Source organism: Mytilus galloprovincialis, chromosome 6, assembly GCF_965363235.1.
Source record: "Mytilus galloprovincialis chromosome 6, xbMytGall1.hap1.1, whole genome shotgun sequence".
Lineage (NCBI taxonomy): Eukaryota > Metazoa > Mollusca > Bivalvia > Mytilida > Mytilidae > Mytilus > Mytilus galloprovincialis.
The window spans coordinates 63448257-63472405 of record NC_134843.1 but is presented as its reverse complement, the minus strand read 5'-3'; the positions used below and the strand labels follow the sequence as shown (position 1 = coordinate 63472405).

The 24149-nt window shown below is 32.7% G+C and overlaps 1 protein-coding gene across 3 annotated transcripts; it reads left to right on the top strand.

Moving 5' to 3' along the window:
* Positions 1-7334: 7334 nt before the first annotated feature.
* LOC143080080 (uncharacterized) lies at positions 7335-22457 on the top strand. 3 transcript variants are annotated; one of them, XM_076255755.1, is made up of 6 exons: positions 7335-7413; positions 7948-8373; positions 10242-10307; positions 13126-13212; positions 14420-14551; positions 21982-22457. In XM_076255755.1, the coding sequence occupies exons 2-6, from the start codon at positions 8017-8019 to the stop codon at positions 22282-22284; spliced, it is 945 nt and encodes a 314-aa protein (XP_076111870.1). In that variant the 5' UTR covers positions 7335-7413; positions 7948-8016; the 3' UTR covers positions 22285-22457. The 3 variants fall into 3 exon arrangements, with proteins under 3 accessions (XP_076111870.1, XP_076111869.1, XP_076111868.1); XM_076255754.1 differs by having other exon boundaries at positions 7382-7479; XM_076255753.1 differs by having other exon boundaries at positions 7405-7509.
* Positions 22458-24149: the final 1692 nt, after the last annotated feature.

The window sequence follows — 24149 nt, the reverse complement described above, 5'->3', positions numbered from 1 at the left end:
TCCTTGATACACTGACCTAATATATCACATGATAAGGTACATCAAAATATCCATCTGTCCATTTTCGATCAACATATTGACGATTGCATTTAATGAAATGACACTTCTTTAATTAATTTATTGAAAAATTTTTTTTTTAAATATGCCAGTTTAATTGTGAGTCGATATTTGTACATGTAAATTTTGAACAGAAAAATAGAAAATCCGCTGTTGAAAGTTTTTGGAACTGACTTTTTTTGCAATTAATAAATGTTTATATTTCTAATAAAAAGTATTTTTGATTGTTAAGGTTCAAAACACATATACGTAAAATATTAAGTCATTTCAACAACGTAAATAAATGTACAAATGCATCCGACAATTATTTTATAATATACATAATTAGTTAACGCGAAAAGTAAACGCGCGTTTACTCTCAAGTGCATGTAAAAATACAATTAAGAAATCTGTAGTAAACGCCCGTTTACTTTTACGTGCACGTAAAATTAAACTAGTGAAATCTGAAGTAAACGGCCGTTTACTACTGACTAAACGGATACAGAGTAAACGCGCGTTTACTCGAGTAGACATTATAAATTTCCATTTTGACCGCGTTAACGTAAATGAAGTAAACGGGCGTTTACTAGTAAACGCGAAATTTAAAGTCAACTAACGAAATATGTGCACGCCGCGTTAACTTGCGTTTACTTTATGTAATGCTTGGTCTGCACCCAACTGTATGCATTTATCCAAGGATTTATTTAGAAACTACATGTAAGATAAAACCTCGAAGAAAAAAGGTTGATTTTGATTGATTTCGCATTTCTGTTGAATTCATTGTTTTGTCATCTAGCTCATCGAGTGTTCAATGTCTTATACATCCTTGGCTTTTCAAGGTTTGAAAGTAGTCTGGGCGTTCCTGATTTAGTTTATATCATGAAAAGCTTTTTGAAAGCACTACATTTGCAAACATTTCCATTTTATTCTGTTTATTATCTTTACATTTTTCATCTTGAAAAAAAAGGAATATATATACATGTATATTCAATTCAGATTGAATGCAGTTTATATTCAATGGTCAAAGGCTGTATGATATTTCCCAATATGTCAACTAAATCTGCTACTTCTATTTCATTGTCATTAAGAGTCGACATTAAATTTGACAATAATTCCTGTATTTGTACAGGAAATAGTTCTGGTCTTAACAAATGTTTTAAAAAAGTTGTATATATATGGTATATATTTCTTTTCGCGTTATATCCCGCACATTTTCCTATTTTGCAACCTCTTTCATAATCACAGAACGTGTTCGATAATTCGTCTATGTTCAGGCGTGTACATGGAAGTTTATATGGACATGCATTTAAAGTAACATTTTGTGAAAACTGACATTGCTTTTCAATGTTGTGCATATAATCTAAATCAATTAGTTTTATCTTGTTCTTTACTAACAGAAAATGTGTTTTCTTGAAATCACCTATTTTCAATGATCCTAATGGGGATTTATGTAGATATAATAAAAGATTAGCAAGATCAAAAGCATGAAAAAGTCGTTCATTCGTTGTTAATTTTACATTTTGGATATCAAACTCTTCACCATACTCGTAAACAGCTTTTATATCATTTAGCGGAAAATCTTTGTATCCTTCTCTGTTTATATATCGAACACAAAATCCTAACATCTGAATAAGACCAGGATGTTCTAATTGGTCTCTAAGTAATATTTCCTTCATGAAAAGAGCCTCTCTGTATTCCTCACTGATAACCTTTGGCTTAATGTCAGAAATCCTCTTCGTAACAACCATTTCTCCCTTAAACATCCCAATATCAACCGTTTTTGATCTACCTCCTCCAACGTTGGACTTCAATATGTGCACTTCATTAATATTGGTACAGTTGAAGATGTATGGGTTTTTCAAAAGCATGTTTTGCTTTCCAATATTTTTTAACAGTAAAAATTGAGTAAAAGTTTCCACGTCTGTCTCAAAAATGAATTCTTTATATCGTTTCGAACTTGACTTGAAAGTACCTTTGAAGTTAGCAACATCTTGTTTCGTTCCAAGGAAAATATTCAGACAAATCAGAAGTTGTGCAAATGCTGCAATGAAGACAAACAATTTGATTTTTGCCATAGTCTGAATTAACGTATGGATATTAATTTTCCTGAATAATTGATCTGATGGTTGAAAATCACTGTTTCAAAATATCTGGTGAAACCTCTCTGTCAAAATAAAATCTGTATTATTTTTCTGCAATTAAACAAATACTAGAAGATGTGTCTACATGTAATTCTTATATTCACAGTAAATTATAATTAAAGTTCATGAAAACATCGATATTGATGTATATGAAAAAAATATTAAGTGCATCGATTAGATATCTCAAGATTTATCTGTTGTTTACCAATAACATGGATAAATCGGGGAAAGACATTTTTAAAATCGTAGCCTGTTTTCGTACGATATAAAAGTGTTATGATAATCACCCGAGGCATACCATCATTGTATGTATTGTATTACTATGACAGTTTTAGGAGTGTGCACATGTTGCTGACGCAGAGTTATGAGGAGGAAAGATTAAAAAGGACACTTTGTAAATATTATGCACACCATCACAAATTGGTTTCTCTATAAATGCAACAGTAGTATACCGTTGTTCAAAATAAATAAATCGATTGAAAGGAAACAAAAACTGCGGGAAACACCATCTAAAAAGAACAACAGAATCATTCAATTACAACAAAAACAACTGCTATATTTTCTGACTTTAGACAGGACATTTCAAAATAAATGGTGGGTTCAACCTTGTTTAATGCCTAGCCAAACCTAATGCGTTATGGCAATGTTAAAACAAATATCGCTTAAAAATAGACTAGAACTAAGTAATGTTTGTCTATTTGTATTATCATCATACTGAATTTACGATTAAAGGTATCATTCAGATTATACCAGTTCAAAAGCACCTACTATATAGTTGATGTTGTCAATCAAGACTTCAATTGACATCGACCGGAAGTAGTTATATAATGGTTCGATATGGATTAAAGTACATATACATAGGTATAGAATCATTATACAACCATAATAAATGTTAAAAAAATTATTATAACTAAACTTGTATAATATGTATTTTAGTACGAAAAATGTCTGAACTAAAAAAAATCATATAGGCGTTAATGAAACTTTGCTTTATTTCGACTATATGAACTGTTTATAATAAAAACAAGTTTTTCAAAGGAGATCTTAATTGGTGCAATAGTTCAAAACAAAAATACGAAAGTTTAATATATCAAGAAAGTTACTAGTTTACAAGTAGGTATTCAAAATGTAAAATCATAAAAAAAAACACTTAATTCCGAGGAATATTCAAATCGAAAAGTCCCTAACAAATGGCAAAATCAAAAGCTCAAACACATCAAACGAATGGATAACAACTGTCATATTCCTAACTTTGAACAAGCATTTTCTTATGTAGAAAATGGGGGATTAAACCTGTTTTTATATCACTTGGTTTACAGTTGCATGAAATTCCATTATTTTAACAAAGATGTGTGAACAAAATTAACAGACACATTAGGTTAAAATGTCAAAAATAGGAGTACAGCATTCAATATTGTGTTATAATATCCATTAATATTAAACAAACAATATGTAAGAGAGAAGCACAAAAAGGCATATATGCTGTTGTAGTTGATAAACTTAAACCATTTAAACATTTATCAGAAATAGAGCAATTCACCTGAATTTAGGTTATTGTGAATCTCGTATGAATTTCTCGTGATTTTCACCAGAAACATAGCTTACACGTGAATTTCAAAATGAACTTTTAAATTTTCACTTTTCATAAAAAAAACCATACAAAAATACCTTTTCTTTTTAATTTTAGATGTGACTTCCATGTCAAAATTTTACATGAGTTTCAGGTGATTCTTTGTACATACCATATATAGCTTCAGATACGTTAATGAAGTGTACAAGTTCAGTTGACTTAGTTTTTTTTTTATTTGGAAAGGGGTTGTCGACAAGGAAACACGTTCTATCCCTATGCATTTGTCATCGGTGTTGAATTACGGTTTTTGAAATTAAAAGGTGATCCTGATATAAAGGAAACAATGTCAATAATTATGTACCTCTTTGAAGCCCGTCTGTAAAAAATGGGATACAGAAAGATGGAATAATTTATTTGAATTAATATCATACCTTGTTTATTCATATTGTAAAAATCAATTGGTCAGAGAAAAAAACTTTGTGCAATATGATCTATATGTAATACAATTTATCATGGTTAGGGTGTAGTATATAGGTAAATGTAAATTCTTGACTAATAGAAAATAAATGAAAAATAAATTTAAATAAACAAACACATACCTGCAGTGTGACAATAAAATTGACACGAACCGTATACAAACTCGAAATATAAATGAAATTATTGATTGTATTATTGTCGTCATGCTATTAATGAATCTTCAATCTTTTTGCTATTGTTAATACACATGTACTAGTCTCATAATCGTATCATAGTTTATTCAAACAATCTATAAACTGGTTGCATAAGTCAGGTACGTGTTAGATTTTTTCAGTATTATTTCTAAGACCTTCAGCAACAGGACGATATCATACAATCAAATTCGAATTATCACAGAAAAAATATATAAATAGACAAAATCATTTTCATTACATATACTCCGTGGCTAATTATCCCTAACACTTAATAACTTATGAGGATCTTGGTGGGGTTTTCATTTCTGAAGGATTTGAATTTTTCAATTATGAGTCTGTGTTCTTGATATTTCGACCCTCGCCTCCCATTATGTATGATCTTTTTGATTTATTGTTCTACCCTTTATTCTGTCTGTTTTATCCAGTATTCTCAATCATGTTAATCCCACTCTTATCCTCAATTTAGTGGCCTAAATTTCTGTTTAATTTACATTTGAAAGGAGAAGAGAAGAGAACAAATGTATACAAATGTATAGTCTCATTGACCTTACATTCATATGACTATAAAGATATGTTTGGTAACGTCAATTACATACAAATTTAAATAAATAAAAGAGTAAATGAAATATTACGAAAAGATATGCTGGCGTCATCATAAGATCATTAACGATTGACGAGCGGCTACAACATATTGCAAGCTATTGTTCGAACCATGTCATAACAAGTTATGAAAGAATTCAACCGCCAACGCAAAAAAGACAAAAAATTGTTGAAAGTTGAAGTATAATGAGCATTTGTGAACTATAAAATTTGTCGGATGACCGTTTCTATCTTACCAACGAAGTAGAAACGTCATACTTTGTTTTTTTTACCATTATTTCAGTAAGAATTTTTCAAGTTATTATAGACTGGTTGAATAAATTAGTTTGGGGTCAAGGTGAAACATATTTAACACTATATTCAAGAATACATTGTTTATGTTACTTTATGTATGCAATAGTTCTTCGCGCTAAACAGTCATTTCCGGTGACAAATACTTGTGTTTGACCTATCTCAACAATTATTTAAAAAAAACGTTTTACATTAAAATAAGGGAGATAGTTTGATACTTGCCATTTACAAAACAAAATTGTAGTTTTTTTTGTACCATTATTTGAATTATTTGCAAAGGTCATTTTACGAAACGTCAAATTATCAACATATCTTGCCTCTTTCTCAAGATCAAATATTATGAATCTAAAAGAAACATACCTTGTATGTTTAATGAGTTATGTTATCGTCTTTTGTCAAACATTCCAAGGGAGTTTACTCCTATAAAATCACAAAGACCTGAATGTATCTTAGTTACGAAGGTAGGAATTAACAATTTAGATAATGCAAACTCTGCTCTATCTTTTTTTTTAATGTTTCTTGAAAAAGCGTGCTTACAATTACATTGTAAGAACATGACTGTGACCTCATTTTTTCTTATGTAAACATTTGTCCCCCAATTAATAGCTCATAGGTACATTGTATCTTTATCTTATTGATGTTGACAAGTCATATATATGTTGAATGCAATACACTAAGAGACATTACTCTCATATATAGTCTCATGGATGTTTTGGTCAATTCTTTTCTGGATATGTTGTGGATAATATAGCAACCTATGAGGAAATAAAAATGTCTGTGTTTTCTACATTTGAGAAAGCCTGTACCAAGTCAGGAAGATGATAGTTGTTGTCCATTCGTTTGATGTGTTTAATCATTTGATTTTGCCATTTGATTAGGGACTTTCCGTTGTAATTTTTTAATTTTATATTTCTTTTCACGGTTTCGAAGTTGTAGCGATATTTAAAAACGTGTTTGGTACAAAAGTCGTCAGTTAAAAAGAGCCAGTTTTAAAAGCACAATATCTGCTTCAATGATTTTTTTATGTTGTGCTTTGTGTATTTTGATGATAAAAAAAATTTGACTGCGGTAACTTTTTTTTTTTTTTTTTTTTTACATTTTTACCTATTGTGTCTGTTCGTTTTGTTCACGCATCGTTGTCAATATAATGCAATGTGATGCGACTTTCATACAAGAGACTAGCTATGAAACCAAAATTTTCTTTATTTAAAAATGCCTGTACCAAGTCAGGAATATAACAGTTGTTCTTCATTCGTTTGATTGTTTTGTCATTTGATTTTGTCATTAATTGATTAGGGACTTTCCGTTTTGAATTGTCCTTGGAGTTTAGTATTTTAGTGATTTTACTTTTTGAAGATAACACAATTTGACTACTATACCCCTTTTTTGACATTTTTACCTATTGCGTCTGTTCGTTTTGATCAGGCATCGTTGTCAATATAATACTGTTTGATGCGACTGTCATACAAGTGAGAGGTATAGCTAGCTATAAAACCAGGTTCAATCCACCATTTTCTACATAAGAAAATTCCTGTACCCATTCAAGAATATGGCAGTTGTTATCTATTCGTTTGATGTGTTTGAGATTTTGTTTTAGCCATTTGGTTTTGGACTTTCCGTTGTGAATTTTCCCAAGAGTTCAGTATTTTTTTGTAATATTTACTTCTTTGTATGCTTTTTAATATATTAAATACTCCAACCATCAAATATTTGTTTTTATATTTCACGTGACAGAAATCGATATTGCACGAAATATTACTTTGTTGTTATGATTGACAGATAAAAAGAACAGGAAGTATCATATGTGCAGTATCACTATATATATATCATAAATATAAGAAAGTGATATCTTGTTAGTTAATATTAGATACAAACGTATTTGTTTATTCAATACACCACTGCCTTCTTGTTTGTTTCATGTATCATACACTGAGAAATTGAAGGTATGTTACACCTGTATCCTTTTCGAAACAGTTAAACGGTACATTTATGACGTAAATATCTAAAAATAAACAGAGCTCTATGATAAGATCCAGTCGTCATGTTTGAATTGTACCTGTAATGGAAATTTTGTTTACTTAATCTTGGTAACGGGGTTTGAAATGTAAGATTTATTGATTAAGAGATAACATATTGTAAACTGTACTTCAACATTTAGATAAAATACAAGGTATAGCGTGTTTCTACACTTTTATTATTGGTAAGAATATTTCAATTAAATATAAATTTAATTTTCTGTTTCGGTTTGACTGCAATTTGAAATGTATCATTAATGTATACGTTTGAACATCAGTGAAATATTCATTGGTGCTATTGTTTTTGACATATTATACGACAGTCATACTTCAAAGAAATAATTTATGAAAAAAAATTTAAATCAAGAAAATCTCGTTACAAATCAGTATGTATTATCACTTATCTATTTGAAATAAAATACCATGAACATATGAAAATTGTTGCTGTTTTGAATTGGTACAGCGATTTGAGAACCAATGTACAATACCTGCTTATTATATAAAGATTAGTTCACAGTGCATGATCAATGAGTCTTCAACAAATCATAATTATTCGCACCAAATGCTTTAACCGAATCATTTCGTATGGACTGTATTATTTTTCTTTCAATGCTTCTTTTCAGCATACCTCCAGTTGATTGGTTATCCTTTCTTCTACTGATTCATTCAACACTAAGGCCAACCCGTGTAATATGAATCCTACTAGCACCAACACTTGCAATATTAATCCTACTAGCACCAACAGTTGTAATATGAATCTTCCATCCGTCGAAACGATTGATGCAGAAACACGAGGTTTCCGTGTTAAGACACTTCGAATACTTGGTGGTACACAGATAGGACTTGGAATTGTATGCGCTATCTTGAGTTTAGTAGGCGTGATTTTTGATGGTGTAAGAATGAACAAAAACTGTCCACATAGCTACTCGTACTCGTACGATCCACAGTACGGCTCTTATCATGGTAATGGATATACTACTGGCTGTCACTATTTGCAATCTTCAACGTTATTCGGATTCAATATAACATGCTTGATTTTTTCAGGATGGGTAAGTTAGTTTCTGGTTCTGCATGCAATGATTATGTGTTTAACATCTATGTACATGTTTTAGATCTAGATATTGCAATCCTTACCTTTCGAATTAATGCATGCATTTATACTATTTTTCGGTCTAGAAATAGTAAAAACATTTTACACTTATATATCTTGCGTTCGCAGCTTTTTTACATGGTGTCGATTACTTTAAAATGCAATTAATTAAATTACGTTGCTAAGTTGATTATATTTATGTTGACCATTAAAGTCTAATTGGAACTAAATGTATTAAGCTTTTTAAGTTCAATGCTGTTATACCAAAATATTCTGTTAACTTAAATTGGAGTTAATATTAGATATGTTCAATCAAAGAACACAATATGCTTTCAAATCATATTCTTTTAAGACAATGAAACATTTGGAAAGGTAGAAATAAATAAATCACACATTTTAACTCTACATGCTTCAACACTGATCCATCATAGCGTTTACTAGTTGGATTTTTTTTTCATTCATGTTTCACATCCTATGTTTTTTTTATTGCCTGCCAAAAACTTTTTCATATGCAAATTTTGTAATCAGCAAGTAATCATATGAATGAAATCTTGAAGTAAACTAAATGTAATCATGATTTCACCAGATTTTCACACTGTTATCGATTACATAACGTTTACGTGTAATCAGAAATTTCATGAAGACTTTGATAACATGGAATTACATTGCAAATTGTAATCTATTAAAGCTGATTAAGATTACTGATTACCATTACCCATGTGTTGCCCATACGTACATATTTTTCTGACTGTGAGGCCGGACAACATTAAATATTAATCTTGAATAATGCGTGCATAGAGATAAAGCGCAAAAACCAAGTTTATAGGAGTTGGTTTTAACATGCCTGAGATCGAGCTTACAAAGATCTCCTCTCGAAATGAGCACAACTAGACCACTTAAGGATGTTTGCTTGTCATGTTTTGGATTTTTTGTCAGATTTTCGGAATCCTCTAGTTTTATCCATTTGAATGCCTTAAAGTTTTTTGCCCATGGACCACCTTTTATAAATCTTTAAAATGCATAATTATATAGATATAGGAAGATGTGGTGTGAGTGCCAATGAGACAACTCTCCATCCAAATAACAATTTATAAAAGTTAACCATTATAGGTCAATATACGGCCTTCAACACGGAGCCTTGACTCACACCGAACAACAAGCTATAAAGGGCTCCAAAATTACTAGTGTAAAACCATTTAAAATGGAAAACCAACGGTCTAATCTATATAAAAAACAAGAAACGAGAAACACATATAAATTACATAAGCAAACGACAACTACTGTGATTCAGATTCCTGACTTAGGACAGGTGCAAACATTTGCAGCTGGATTAAACGTTTTAATGGTACCAAACCTTCTCCCTTTTTCTGAAACAATAGCATAACATCACAACATAGAAAACACACGATAAAATATCGATTGCCATTTGTAAAAGTCGTTTAAAATCTTATTTATATTTTAATAGTTTTTGAGAACTTTAACTTGTCAATAATAAAGCTATGACAAATCAAGAGAGACCATTTTCCTGCCACAATTCCAATGGGTAATATTTCGAAAACAAGCACATTGACCCCTTAATTATTTTGGTTTTTTTTATTCCTCAATTAATCCCCTATCAATATATACTAGTGTTATGGATAGCTATTTATTTTGAAACTGAGTAGCGAACTTCCTTACGACACTATAATACAGATACCTTTCAACTGTCGATTACTTATGTTGACCACTGGATTGTCTTATAATACCATATATAATATAATATATTTTGTATAACAAGAAATCGTACTAGTATCATAATACATTATGTTTGTATTTAAATTTGTTTAGTGCCTGCTCACTGGATTATTTCCCTTCTGCATGAACAAGAAAAGACGAAGTAGTTGGCGATGTTTAGTAAGTCGTACTTTGACTATATATACATGTCATAAAGCGTAATTTATCTTCCAAAGCTGTTTTGTTGTATCTTCCGCGTTCAACAGCCAGCATACTATTACTTATTCTTATTTTGGCATAATTTTTTGTAACTATTTTTATCTAAATTCAATAAAAGGTACTTTTCTAGTTCATACTTTACTTTAAATTTTCTGTAGGTTCTTACATGTACACAAATGTAGTTTATTTCCATTTCTTGAATTATCAGTAATTTCAGAAAATATATAAAATACCGTTTGGATCCTTGACCTTAAATATACTTGCCGTCCTGTGACTTGGTGAACAGTTTTCTACGGTGGCAGAATGCGGCCATGAAAGAAAAAAAAATTATGTTGTTCCCTCAAGATACTATGTCGTTCCCTCAAGATGCTATGTCGTTCCCACAAGATAGTTATCTCGTTCCCTCAAGATACTATGTCGTTCCCTCAAGATAGTTATCTCGTTCCCTCGAGATAGTTACCTCGTTCCCTCAAGATACTATGTCGTTCCCTCAAGATAGTTATCTCGTTCCCTCAAGATACTATGTCGTTCCCTCAAGATGTTATGTTGTTCCCTCAAGATACTATGTCGTTCCCTCAAGATGATATGTCGTTCCCACAAGATAGTTATCTCGTTCCCTCAAGATACTATGTCGTTCCCTCAAGATAGTTATCTCGTTCTCTCAAGATAATTATCTCGTTCCCTCAAGATACTATGTCGTTCCCTCAAGATGTTATGTTGTTCCCTCAAGATACTATGTCGTTCCCTCAAGATGACATGTCGTTCCCACAAGATACTATGTCGTTCCCTCAAGATGTTATCTCGTTCCCTCAAGATACTATGTCGTTCCCTCAAGATAGTTATCTCGTTTCCTCAAGACACTATGTCGTTCCCTCAAGATAGTTATCTCGTTCCCTCAACATAGCAATACAATTATATTGATTTATTCTTTATTTCCAACTTCGAAACGGTGGAGTAAAGACGTGGAGTTACTTCCAATTCACTTTTTAATCAAATGCGGAACAATGCAAGAACGAGAAATTAAGAGCACCGACACGAAACACGGAAAATAAATAAGGGGAAATACGAAGCACGCACATCGAATCAAACACGAGAAAACGAGAAATAAAACACCAAATCACGAAAACACGTAAAATGAAAAGGCCGAAAACGTTGCACGAAAATAACCCTTTACCACCCTCTTAGAAAATAAAATTAAAAATGAGCCAAAAATGTTTTATCATCTCCTATTCCTGTATTTCTAATACATTAACCTTACTGTTTGTGTTGTACATGTGCATATGTATGTAATCAGTATCTTCCTTAGATTTAATTTTCAAATGTTAAAAGGGTGAAAAAATAATTCCTTTCCTGTGTATCCATGGCAACATTCTGCATTTATTTACCATAAAATATTGCAAAAAGGGGGTAAACATGCATGTCACATATCCCCCCAAAATTTGGATCAAACTAGAATTTCAATGCTTTTGCATGAGTGATACCTTTTTAGACACTGTTTTCATAAATCTTCCTAATGATCAAATAAAAAATGGGTGTCTTCGCCTAATTTTTTCGTAAAATCTAACCACAAAGTTCGTGCGACAAAAAGTTGGAAAAAAACATTACAAAAATTACCGGACCAATGTATGGTATGGACATACAAATACGTACTGTCATACAGAAAACAGCCTATATTACATACATTATATGATCTTGATATTCATATAAACCCAATACGAAGGCTATTTTAATACTCAGCTATCCAAAAATGAATTTTATTACACACTAGCTCTTATATTTGAAAAATCATCAGGGGCCAAAATGCGAAACTACACATCTAACATTTTCGGATTACGGGACGTCGGGATTTACTTTATTTAAATTCGGGATTTCGAGATTTCGTGTTTTTAAGCCCGGGATTTCTGGATCAGGACCCCTCCTATCCCCTCTCAGTTATTCTCTTTAAATACAGAACTATTATATCATTATTATTATGCAAATATTCTACTTTTGGGATCTGGCCCCGTCTACAGTTCCGCTTCGAAGGGAGGAATGAATCATATATCAATACAATTTTAAAATCTGGAGGGAACGAGATAACTATCTTGAGGGAACAACATAGTATCTTGAGGGAACGACATAGCATCTTGAGGGAACAACATAACTATCTTGAGGGAACAACATAGTATCTTGAGGGAACGACATAGCATCTTGAGGGAACGAGATAACTATCTTGAGGGAACAACATAACATCTTGAGGGAACGACATAGTATCTTGAGGGAACGACATAGCATCTTGAGGGAACGAGATAACTATCTTGAGGGAACAACATAACATCTTGAGGGAACGACATAGTATCTTGAGGGAACGAGATAACTATCTTGAGGGAACGAGATAACTATCTTGAGGGAACGACATAGTATCTTGAGGGAACGAGATAACTATCTTGAGGGAACGACATAGTATCTTGAGGGAACGAGATAACTATCTTGTGGGAACGACATAGCATCTTGAGGGAACAACATATTTTTTTTTTCTTTCATGGCCGCATTCTGCCACCGTAGTTTTCAGTTTGATTTTTTTTTTGGATTTTCTGAGTAACTATGCTTCAAGATTATTCAGGTACCGATTTCAAAAATAAAGGACTGTTTGTAAAACTGAAGTCGGTAAGTACTAGACTTGCCTGTTAATTCACGGTGGTCATGTGAATGATTACGTCTGAATTTTATTTGCATCAGTTCACATTGACCGCTGCTGTGTCAATATAGACTTATTGCAATAATTCATAAAATGTTGTAGAAAATTACGTTCATGGTGTGCTGTATCATAGGAGCATCTGTATTTATGCCAACGATCTTCAGTCTTGGAGTAATAGGAGCACTAATTGTAAGTTGTGTAAGACAATAGTCAATATTTATCTCTACCTTGAAAACCTTACATATTCGAGTAATTCCAAAGTATATACATGTATATGCACGCATTGAAAATGCAAAATGCAAAAAAAAAACCGAAACGAACGGTTTGGTTAAACAAGGATTATTTGATGGTTACAGCAAAATGACTTTGGTGTTTAGGTACAGTTAAAATCTTTGGTTAGCTTCTTGCTAGCTGAACGTGAAATCATTTTTAGTTTAGGTATGCTATCGTCCTCTCGCAGAAGTCTAGTATTACAGGCAAATAGATTAATTATCAGTCTGACAAGTCTACTCTTGGTAAGCTAGCCAGAAATATTACCTGTACATACACACTCAAGTCATTTTTCTGTAATGGTACTATATAATATGTATTTATTATAATAGTTTAAACTTTCATAGGATTATATTTTTTGTAATGTGTTACTTGGCAAAAACTACATTTATAAATAATCATAGTAAACTAAGTCCCTATTACAATCAAGGCAAGTACAAATGTACATATATATTTTTGAAATAATTAGTGAATAATGATAGTGGTAAAAAAAAATAGCCTAGGCAGCATATATTGGAAAAATATTTCTTTTACGTAAAACTTTACTTTGTAAGTTGTGTAAGACAATAGTCAATATTTAATTATTTAATAAGCTTTCTATTATAAATTTGAGTCCTGGATTCCAGCCGGAGTTGCAATGCTTTATTCCTAATCCTATAAAATATTAGTTTTTTTCAATAAACAAATTTTCTTTAAGATATTTTTAAGGCTACAATATTAACATAGGATTATCTGTTGCTGAAAAAAATGTGAATTAATAAGTTGATTATAATTAAACAGCCAGTGGCAAATGTTACATACTATATTTTCTGGATTGTTAGGTGTAAATGAGATATGGATATACTTTAAAGGTATAGCTATTTACTAAAATGACACAATAAGTCTGATATTGAACGTGCAAGATCAACGTGTAGCAGTCTGAAGTTATAGAGAATATGTTTCATTTTTCTAAGACACATTGAACAATTATACTTCAATACCAATCATTAATTGTACGCTCTAATTTATGGCAAACGTTAGGGTTAGGACTGTTTTAATATGACTGTTTACCATATATAATGCATGTGTTAAAAAGCAGGAAATCGTACGGCACTTTCCATGATAAATGAAGTCCTAATCTTTACAGCATGCTGAAAATGAGAGTAATGGACTTGCCACTTTGCCATCTTTCCTGGCGGTGTTTGCTGTTATAGAGATGGTTGTTGCTATTATTGCCTCCGCTTATTGTTGTTGTTGTTCGTCATGGGGTTCATCTAATGTGAGTAAAATTATATAATAATTTTATATATTGTATATCCCTTGCATAGTATTATACATGTTATAATCATTACACTTAAACGGTCACTTATGAACTTCAACGTTTTTCTTTATAGAATGTTTGAGTTATACATATCAACTTCATTTATCCGCTCAAGCATGTATTGACATCATCTATACTTTTAAACGAAAAGACCTCATTTGATGTGTCGCTCTCTTCCTTCCACAATAATTTAATCATTGTGTCTCTGTGTTCTATAGGTACCATGCATAGTCGCATTTTTCATCTATTCTTATGACTATTTAGTTTGGGTTATTTTTGGAGAAAAACGAAAACAAAGGTGTCCGGATAATGCTCCCGACATCAGACCAACTTATAAGTCATACAAGACTTCCGGTTTTAAACTTGCACATAATTTTCAATTAATGGAAAGACAACACTTTGATACAAATAACTTGTTTTTGACAAAATACAGCCAAAGAAAGGCACTGACAAGGGGAATTTAATTTTTGCCTGTTTTTTTTTAATAAAGAAAGTGTTCATGTGTGTATCAACTGTCGGTGATGTTTACAAATAAAACAGATTTTTTTTCTTCTCAAAACGATATTGTTTTCTCTTTTGAAACCATACAGGATCAGGAGTTTCCTTTCTGAAATATAGTGTATTTTAATACTCAGTAGATACTATTTTTTCCCACTTCCCTTATGATAGTCAACTCGATGAAAGAGTTTTGACTTCGATTCGGAAAGTTTGCGTGTATGCACTAATATTTTAACTCGGAGTCAACCCGAATCGGACGAATCGACGTGGGCCGAGTACTCGGGGCCAGGACAATATTTTTCTCCTTGATAGAGACTCTCTATAAATATAATATATCAGTGATCGCCTCGGAGAAGAAACTTGAAATTGGTAGTTCATAGCAATTATACTTTATTTATAGTATACGTACAATGTATGTTCATAGTTTACAGAAACTCGAAAATAGTGGAATTTAACAGAAAACAAAAAATAACGGACTTTGGAAAAAAGGGAGAGGGCTAAATAAAATTAACCTGTCTCCAAGTATTTTGATACTTTTTCCGAAATTCTCCAGACATAACATCTTTTACAGAAATTCTCCTTACAACAGTTTACATACTTTCAACCTAACTCGAAATGCCCGCGATTTCGCGGGTGTGTTCTAGTTACACTGAAAAGGTCACTTATGAACTTCAACTTTTTTCTTTAGAGAATGTTTGGGTTGTACAACTTGAATTACCCGTTCAAGCATGATGGCATTAGTTCATCGTGTAAAAAGTAAAACATTGTAAATTAAACTCATATTGTTTTTCATGTTCTCAAATCGAATGTGATCAACACCTGAAGAGGTAAGAGATTGGGGGATTCAAACAGAGTAAATTTAATCTTAATTTCATTAGTCGATTTAAAACAGAAAACAGAAAACAAGATGACTAAACATATAAGCCATATAATTATAGATAAACAACATCAAAAACACAACACAGAAATAGCTTACTTTGTACTACAAACAAGAATATATTAACCTTAAATTAAGGGATTCGAGTATGATCCGCAAAATGGGAACAGTTCCTTCTCCATGCACACGTGGTACTCGTAATTGTGTTTATTTTTGAAATGGCAAACAGATGTAAGATGATTGTTTTCATTGAAGACGCACTCTTTGGTCACTTGTATTTACAAAAAGACAGGCAAATACATCTACTATCTCACAATACATTTTAAAATTGTACTACAGTACCTTTTTCTAACAGTAGGAAGAATATCTCATTGTCAGTCCATTAGAATAATAACACTGTTATTGTGTAGAAGTATAAGGAGATCGCTGAATTAAAAGTGGATCACAAATACTATTGCTTTAATTTCATCGAAATTAGACATAGATCGCTACCTAACAAGATTCACAACTAGCAACTGTAATGGCGGTCTGCGTTTAAACTTTGTCGAATTTTTTGAAAAAATTAGAGGCAAAGATTTAAATTTTAACAACTAAAGTTCCAAGTGACGGGTGTCTGAATGATTTCAAGATCTAGCTCTTTTACAGTCTCTTGCCGTTTGAATAATAAAAAGTCGTTTTCATGTAAATTTCAAGAAAAAAATTATAACGGAATCAGGGAACACGAAACCGGTCTGACTACAGCCAGCCCCAACTATCAACTTGCGTTTGTAGACGCAAGTGGATACTCGGGCCTGGCTTTATTCAGACTGTAACAGAACCTGAATTTTGTTATTTTATTTCTGCCGAATCAAGTGCCCATGTATTTCTCAGCCTCCATTAACTATCTAATGCTTCATTCCGATGTTGCTGTCCGTCCTGAGTAGACCTGGTTTATACGATTACAAAACTGGCACTGTACTTTAAAGTATTTCCAAACTATATCGAATTTACTCTATACAGACCAAATAACCACTTTTTTACATTCCATACAAACAAACTATTTTCTGTATGATTTTCAACGTCTGCTTGCATTGTGCTTTTCCCCCTAATTATATCCGTATTCTCATCCAAATAAATTTCAATTTGGTCCGAGCGGTGTTTTTGATGATCATTTTAAAACGGATTAATAGTTATAAAATTCCCCGGTTTTTTTTCACACATCATTCAAGCTTCTATAAATTAGATTTCTACTTTCAAAACAAAATTTCAGGGGGATACGGCGTGAATCATGAATAAGTACTTATTGCAAAAATAAACCAAGGTTTACTTTTGTAAATTGTTATTTGGATGGAGAGTTGTCTCATTGGCACTCACACCACACCTTCCTATATCTATACCAAGAATAAAAATAAAGTGATAAAACTGTGTCTGTTATGCATAAGAACATATATAGATAAAGCGTGCAGATGCTTAAATATCAAAGAAACAGAATATTTAAAAAGTAAAGTAATACTTTTTAAAGGTTAACAATGAGCAGAATGATTGCCGGAAAACGATAAAACAATCTATGTCAAATAACCACTACGTATTGCATCAAAACTCTCGGCACTCTGCATCTAGGGAAAGTTACCGTTAAAAATGTCACACAAAACTCGCTGTATTGGCTTATATGTGTGAACGTTATTCGATAACGTCAGGAACGATAACTCATGGCGTAACGTCATTCGGTATCGTGTTACCTTAATTAAATTCATATGCCTAGTAAGAAGGTTTTATCCAAAGATAGATACCTGGATGAATTCAAATCCGCGGTCACCACCGTATCTAAACCCAGTGGCGTAGCTTGCATGTATGATCAGATGCTCAAGCATCCATATCATTTTGACAACAAACCATTTTTTTTTAATAAATATATATGATGCAAGAGTTGGCAGCATATATACACATGGTGGTATCCGAATGTAACAAGGGTGAGGATATGAGAATAGCGTCCAATCATTTCCGAAGCAGTATGTGTGGTTTTTTCCTTTATGTTTTAAAACAAGATGGATAAATCCTGGGTTACCAGTTTTAAAAAAATCTGAAACATCATATATCCTGATATCGTTTCCTGTGGCACGAAAGACAACATGTAAAAACTCTACTTTATTTTGTAATGCAGTGCTTTTATTCCTGGGCTCATGAATGCCCTTTTCCATCTAGGTACAAATATTACTGTTGTTTTCAATAAAAGATCAGAGTTCCAATGTCCCCCGCATTGGACATATTTTATCTATCCAAGATACAAGGTCAAAAACTAAACAAAAGCACTTTTTTTTTATTATTTATATCTTGAGAGAAATAAAAGCTTCCGAACAAATTCAATGGGATTTGCATTATAATTTATATTTCCAAGGGGCATAATTGGTTTAAAATATTTGATCAGGATTTATACTCTCATGTGTGAAAGACATTGCTGCATAATGATATAAGTTTCACAAAAATCTGGCAAGAATTGTACACATGACAGCGCTAACAAGACCGGACGAACGGACGCCCGGTATTTCCATATCCAAAAGTAATCAAAAACCCCATTGGGAGGCTCAAATTGCAGGAAAGGAGGGGATAACTTCGGTTCCTATATTCCGAAGTTCCATATACAGAAGTGCCGCTGTAATTGTTTTTTTTTTTTAGATGTCAAATAAGGGGGCAGGTCCTTTTTCGGGACGTCGGGATCTGGTGTTTTTAAGCTCGGGATTTCGGGATTGAACCTTTCGGGATCTGGGATTCATTTTTTTTTTTTCGAATTTCGGGATGTCGGGATTTAATTTTTATTTAGATTCGGTACCTCGGGATTTCATGTTTTTAAGCCCGGGATTTCGGGATCAGGACCCCTCCGACCCCCTCTCCAATATAAGATTTGGTGTGAAACTTTTACATCAAATATTTCTGAATTTAATGATGGTAGTCAAGTTCGAGAAAACAATGAAATTCTATTGGAAATATAATGTATACTGGTTGGTATTTTGAACTGAAACAAAAATCTAGTCAGTGTCGAATTCTTGGGAAGTACACATGCATACGGGGACAACGTTCGAAAAATATAATTTTCTGCATAAAAAGTCCCCAAACTTTTTAGCCTCGCTCCGCTCGCCGACAGTTTCGCAAACACATCATTTCAACCCTGGCTACGCCTCTGATTATTATCCTATTGTTGTCTTTACCATTCCAAACGTATAATCTATTTCTTAACAATCCAAAAATCATCTGATTACAAATACTATTGTCCCTAATATTTGCAACTTATTTGAATATTAAAAAGTTGAACGATGAGCATTTTGTATAAAGCGTAGAAACTCTGAAGGCTAATCTTAAACAAAGACACATTTTCGTTCTATTGCATTGTTTCTTATCATCCCATTAATGCTGAGGACGTGAATTTTTAAGTTTTGTCTGATAAATATGTTGTGTAAAAAAACCTGGCAAATTTGGTTTTAGCTTCTACGGGAACTTGTGATTTATGTTTCAGCTCTGAAACTAGTCATGATATGAATATAGATTCCACAACTGTAACAAGTGTGTTACGATATTTCTCCACTCGAGACAGTTCAATTTTAATAATTTTTGTTATTAAAACATAATTAAAATGTTTAAACTGTTGAGAGTGGAGAAATATTGTAATATATACGATATTTGAATATTAAAAAGTTGAACGATGAGCATTTTGTATAAAGCGTAGAAACTCTGAAGGCTAATCTTAAACATAGACACATTTTTCGTTCTATTGCATTGTTTCTTATCACCCCATTAATGCTGAGGACGTAAATTTTTATGTTTTGTCCGATAAATATGTTGTGTAAAAAAAACCTGGCAAATTTGGTTTTAGCTTCTACAGGACCTTGTATTTTATGTTTCAGCTCTGAAACTAGTCATGATATGAATATAGATTCCACAAGTGTAACAAGTGTATAACGATATTTCTCCACTCGAGACAGTTAAATTTTAATAATTTTTGTTATTAAAACATAATTAAAATTTTTAAACTGTTGAGAGTGGAGAAAAATCGTAATATATACGAGTTATAGTGGTGGAATCTGTTTCTCTAATGATTTGTATACTTACATTTTAAAGATTTGAAGAAAGTTGTGTACTTTTTGAGTGACGTCATCAGGCATGGTCGCCTTTTTTCTTGACGTCACAATAGGAAAATTCAAAAAAAAAAAACTAAGAAAAGTTAATGTCACAATTAAATTTAGACCAATCATTTGCCGAGAACAGATTTTTCGATTGTGAAGAGAAATATAGATTCTTACACTTCAACAAGTGTATTACGATATTTCTCCACTCGAGACAGTTAAATTTTATTATTTAAAGCGCGAGGCTTGCCGAGCCCTTTAAATAATAAAATTTAACTGTCGAGAGTGGAGAAATATCGTAATACACGAGTAATAGTGTCGGAATCTGTTTCTCTATTTGCTTTTTATCGTTCTTTTTCAAAGATTTTCAGAAAATTGTGCTCTTTATATGCGACGTCATCAGGCAAGGTCGCCTTTTTTCATGATGTCACAATAGGAAAATTGAGAAGAAAACAAAACATTTTGACGTCATAATCAAATTTCGACTAATCATTTGCCGAGAACAGATTTTTCACTAGTGAGGAGAAATATTTTTCTCACACCGGTCAGGAAATGTGAAAATAGCACAAAAATTAGAGAAATATTTTTCTCAAACGGCATCAATCTCCGGCGCAGAGATCACATATCCGTTCCGTTCAATACTTTGTAACACTCCACTCAATATGACTTTCACTTACATGTACTTTGTACCCACTGGATAATTTTCTCTTCTCAGTAGCGGATCCAGAACTTTTCATAAAAGCGGGGGGGGGGGGGGGGGGATTGAATTCTGACTGACCTAAGGAGAGCCCACTCCAGTCATGCTTCAGCGATTCCCTATATAATCATCCGTTTTTTTCCCAAGAAAAGGGAGGGCATGACCCCCTGAATCCCCCTATGCTTCTATGTCTATCACACTTGAACATGTAAAATGAAGTGTGATTTTGGGGGGTTTCATATGTATATATGAACCCGGCAAATTGTAACAAACACCTGTGGATTACACAGAGCTGCTGAGTGGACAACTACCATCCAGGACCAGGATCAAAAGTGCTAACCGAGTGATAAAAAACTTGAAAGACTCAAGATTGCCGTAGGTAGCCTGACGGCAAAATTCATAGAATTTCTTCTTTTTTCGCTTCAAATGTACTCCTCATAGTTACCAGGATTGAAATTTTGTGTTTGCGTCGCGCGTCAGATGCACGTTTCGTCAAAGTATTTTTAAAACTTTACTTTGGCGACAATCCTAGTTGAAGGAGATGAAGCGAGGAGATGATTCTCATAATTTCCGCCATCGCCACTTTACCTGATTACTCCTAACCTTCCGTATCAAAAATTTCGACAATCCTCGCTAGGTTATGCATCACGCAAGGGACTTTGTAGAGAATACCGAATGCTTGTCGGAAATGTCCTCATGGGGTCGGACAATGTATGGCAGAGGTCATATTAAGTGCAGTATTGCGGAGCATGTATGGAACGGATATGAACTCTGCGCCGGAGATTGAAACGGCACAGGAAATGTGAAAATAGCACATAAATTAGAGAATATGAGTTTCCTTATTACAAAGTTGTTTGAGTATTGAATCAGTAAAAGTTCTAGAGAATTCCGTGTTAATCAACTTTAATAAAGCATTGATTGATGCAATGTATATTTTTTAATTAACTTGCAAACAGTTTGGTAAATAAAGGATACACGCTCGTACTATATGATGGCTATGTTTGTCTGTGTCTTGCTTCTTTAAATCGGTCACAATTCAATACGAATATATATGTTTTTGAATGTGACTGGTATAATTTACATCAAAATAAAAAGCGTACCAAAACAATTGTGAACTAATCATTCAACTGCCGAGATGAACACGATAAAGCACCAACGAATGATCATTGCTGTAAAGTATTGTCTCACGTTTAAAAAAACAAGTGTTATTTTCTATTTTCAGCAATTGAGATATGTTTATGTAGATAATGGTCAAAATGGGATTATACATAATATGCCACTTACACAGCTGAATACTGGTCAACTCCAAGGATTTGCTTTACCAACGCAAATGACGCATGCACAGTCAGGCATGACTCCACAATCTCAAAATCTACAAAACATGCAGGCCTTTCATGCACAGTTGGGACATGCAACTCCTACAGAAGAAACACCACCTGTGTATCCGGCATCTACAGCTATGACAACTCAACAACAGGACCAGGCACTTGGAAACTGTTCATCGCCTCCGCCATACAAACAATGATTGACTCAAAAAACAATTGCTATGAAACTCTGCCTAGTTGTTTGTGCTTGTTTACAGTCGTTGTGTAACATGTAATTAAAATATGATTTATGATCATTTGATATTTAACACAAATAGTAATAACTTTTAATATTAGACAAATCAATGCCAATGAAATAAATGCATTTGAACTGTAGTTATGCTTTTAATAAACTATACATTTTGAATAAAACAAATATGTATATAGTAAGTCGACAATTTAGATTGATATGCTGAACTTATGTTTCACTATGAACGTTAGAACTGCAACGTATATATAGCCGAGCAAAGCTCGAAAGTAACTTCACTCATAATAGTAAAGGATGTTCGCTACTGTGTTTGAAAATAACAATTATTTTAAATGACTGTTATAAATTGATAGTATACAAAGAACGGTCCACAAAAAAGCAGAAAATTAAAAGCTCATATCATTGTTTTAGTGATACATGTACATGTTCAAGAAAAAGAAAATGACAAGTTGACGGGGTGATTATGTATTCTCCCTCTAGATCTTTTTTTTATATATAACATTGCCACTTCTTTTCTTTCAAAAACTATATGACTTGTAATGACAGTATCAAACGAACACTAGGCTTTATGAGGTCCCGCATTTGTTTCTTAGACCATGGATAAAACTAGAGGATTCCGAATATTTGAAAAAAAATCAAAAACAAGATAATCGAACATCTTAACAGAGTGTACCTAGCGAAATTATTGATGCGGGAGGGGGGATTATAAACAAAATTATAAAACATAAACAGAACATGTGGTGTTAGGGTTTAGAGGTCACAGTAACTTAATTTATATATTTAAGTGATACGAACGACACGCTCTCGTAGTTCTTGACGAAGATTACTCAAGAAAACCCTCTTAATGCAGCTAAGTTGGAAACTGTGATTTTGATATTTCCGTGAGAAAGAACCCAAAACTTAGGAATTTCTTTAATGTAGTATTTGAATACGAAATAGTATGATTGTTTTATTTTGTTCAAAGAAATAGCAATTCCTAATTAGTTTTAATTTAATAGGTCATGTCACGTAAACTTTGACTTGACTGTGAACTATATGTGTTTGCCTAATGATAACAAAAATACAAGAAAGGCAACAAAAAATTAACCGATAAAACGCCTTGACCAAATAGAAAACGAAAGGGGACAAACAGGAGAAGTCAAAATGAATCAATGAAAGCTTATGAATATCAATTCAGAACCTTCAAACATACTGTGCATGTACAAAATTAGCTACGGAACCGTACATTGTATCTCTTAGGTACTTATGTTATTTTTTGACTATTTGCGGACCATAGAGCTACGGATTTTCCTATTTCAAAACGTTGGGAATTGCGACCCAGGTTAAGGTCGCACTTATTTCTCAAAAAAATATTGTTTATAATCCATGCAAAACTTGTCAATATATATTATAGTTCGTTTCGTTAGAAATTTTTCTAGGATATGACGTACCTATTTATGTTTGAATATTGATTTCCTTAACACTATTACCTAGCCATTTCCATTTGTATACATTCTCCGCCTATTTTATTCGGTCATATTGAATTTCGTCGTGACGTCACGAGAATCAAGAAAAGACTCCGCAAATAGTCAAAAAATAACATAAGGACCTAAGAGATACGGTTCCGCAGCTAGTACAAAATGTATTAATCATTTTCTACATAAGAACATGCCTGTACCAAGTCAGGAATATGACAGTTGTTGTCTATTCGTTTAATGTGTTTGTTCTTTTGAATTTGCCATTTGGTTAGGGACTTTCCGTTTTGAACTGTCCTCGGAGTTCAGTATTTTTGTGATTGTACTTTTATAGTCATTTCACGAATTGAAAAATGTCCGGCGT